Here is a 2,236-nt window from a genome sequence, read left to right as displayed (position 1 = left end):
TGTAGGACAATGTGTAGTTGTAGGACAATGTGTAGTTGTAGGACAAAGTCTAGCTGTAGGACAATGTGTAGTTGTAGGACAAAGTCTAGCTGTAGGACAATGGGTACTTGTAGGACAATGTGTAGTTGTAGGACAATGTGTAGTTGTAGGACAAAGTCTAGCTGTAGGACAATGTGTACTTGTAGGACAATGGGTAGTTGTAGGACAATGTGTAGTTGTAGGACAAGGTGTAGTTGTAGGACAATGTGTAGTTGTAGGACATGGTGTAGTTGTAGGACAAGGTGTAATTGTAGGACAAGGTATAGTTGTAGGACAATGGGTAGTTGTAGAACAAGGTGTAGTTGTAGGACAAGGTGTAGTTGTAGGACAATGTGTAGTTGTAGGACAATGGGTAGTTGTAGGACAATGTGTAGTTGTAGGACAATGGGTAGTTGTAGGACAATGTGTAGTTGTAGGACAAACATCGTTGAACAGCATCCTCCTCTAAGACATAAGGAAATTCTACCGTCAGTTATAGCAAAGTTAGGTTCGTAGGGTTCACCAGTTTCGAAGTCTCTCCGGATCTCGCCCGGTTCATCGCTGTCAAATGTCATCACGTTTAACAACGCCATCTATATACTTATGACTGTAAAGCTCACTGACGGAAGAGTGAGTTTTTCAGAGGTCATGATCCAATAAGTGTACATGAAACAGAAGAACAGCAATAATGGAAAATCCTATAAAGAATTAACTTCATATTAAAATTTCACATAGAAACTAAATAAATAAAACTTTAATGGTACGTCGAAAATAATGATTTCAGTGTCTTTTGTTTTGTCTATCTTTTTTACGTATAAAGTCAGAATAGGTTTTATAGTGTAAGTTATTCTATCAAGCCTTTGTTTTCTTCTGTAATGTATAGTTTATCGACCCATCGGTACCGATGTATATAATCATCCTGACGTCACTTTGTTGTTTATATTACATGGACAGCCTCGCCTATCTAGAACGTCTAACGTGTGAACGTATACACAGACAAACGTATACATCGCAATATAGACAAACAGCCTTAAAAGAACAGGAAGAAACAACGGGTATATGTTATTCTATGTACTTGTGTTGTCCATATAAGTAAACGTCATACGTACACACGTGGCTTTACTGTGAAGGGTCAGGCTTGGTCGATGTCCGCGTGAATGCAGGTTTATTAAACTGACTGACAAATCTAATCAGTTTCATCTTGAAACACGCCCACTATTCATGCATTTAAAAACGTTCCCACTGTAAACTAATACAAATAACTTTAATATAAAGGATCAGGTATTCAACCTCCGTCCTGAAAGTTTCCATTGTTTTTATTTTAGCGCAAAAAAAACTATGCGACTGTGCTCCGTTCACCGTGGGGAATGGAACCCCGAATTTTAGAGTTGTAAGTCAGTAAACTTCCCGCTGAACCACCAAGGTAGGGGGTGGGGGAATTGTTTATGAGATATATGTAGGTACATACATTTAAAATGTAAATAACGAACACTGGTTTCTCTAGAGTATTATATATTCAAGGATACGTATATATATATATTACATCCTTAAAACGACTAGCACATAATTAGTCAGACAGATCCGATGCATACCTACTAACAGTGTTTTGCATATTTTAACTTGTCCCGATAACGAGCACGCTGCACACGCTTTTTGACAGTTACAATTGGATGAAGCACAAAAAGGGTTAGCCTGTTGCTCTCAAGCTCGCTACGCTTTACGAGTTTAAACACCAGGAATAGCACTGGCTGTTTAAAAATACACGCTGGCCATTTCTCTCTCTCTCTCTCTTCTGTTTCTTTTTTTTTAAATTAAGTTGTATCTACAGAAATATTGAATACATGTCAAAGAAGGTTATAATTTCCCTTTGTAGGTTATTTGTTAGGCCTCATTTGGAACACTGTGTTTAGTCTTAGAAAAGAGATTGAATTGTTGGAAAGGGTTCAGAGAAGGGCTAATAAGATGAAACCTGGCATGGAAAGATTGTCATATGAGGAGAGATTAAGATCTTTGATTTTTTATCAAGAGAAAACACAGAGTTAGAGGGGGTCTGATTGAAATGTTTAAGATTGATTAGGGAATCGATAATTTTGATGGATTATATATATATATACTTAACGGTTAGAATATGAAACAAACATTATATATATATATATATACTTAACGGTGAGAATAGGAAACAAACATTATATATATATATATATACTTAACGGTGAGA

At 36.7% G+C, this 2,236-nt stretch overlaps 1 protein-coding gene across 1 annotated transcript; it reads left to right on the top strand.

The window, feature by feature from the left end:
* Positions 1-5: 5 nt before the first annotated feature.
* LOC106473423 (UDP-3-O-(3-hydroxymyristoyl)glucosamine N-acyltransferase-like) lies at positions 6-487 on the top strand (the record flags this gene model as incomplete). The annotated part of the gene is made up of 1 exon (XM_013934103.1): positions 6-487. A coding segment is annotated over one exon (482 nt), but the record flags the coding sequence as incomplete, so codon positions are not given.
* Positions 488-2,236: the final 1,749 nt, after the last annotated feature.

This window comes from Limulus polyphemus, unplaced genomic scaffold (assembly GCF_000517525.1).
Source record: "Limulus polyphemus unplaced genomic scaffold, Limulus_polyphemus-2.1.2 Scaffold6161, whole genome shotgun sequence".
Taxonomy (NCBI): Eukaryota; Metazoa; Arthropoda; class Merostomata; order Xiphosura; family Limulidae; genus Limulus; species Limulus polyphemus.
Note: the sequence above shows the minus strand (reverse complement) of the source record. Positions and strands in the feature narration are given on the sequence as shown.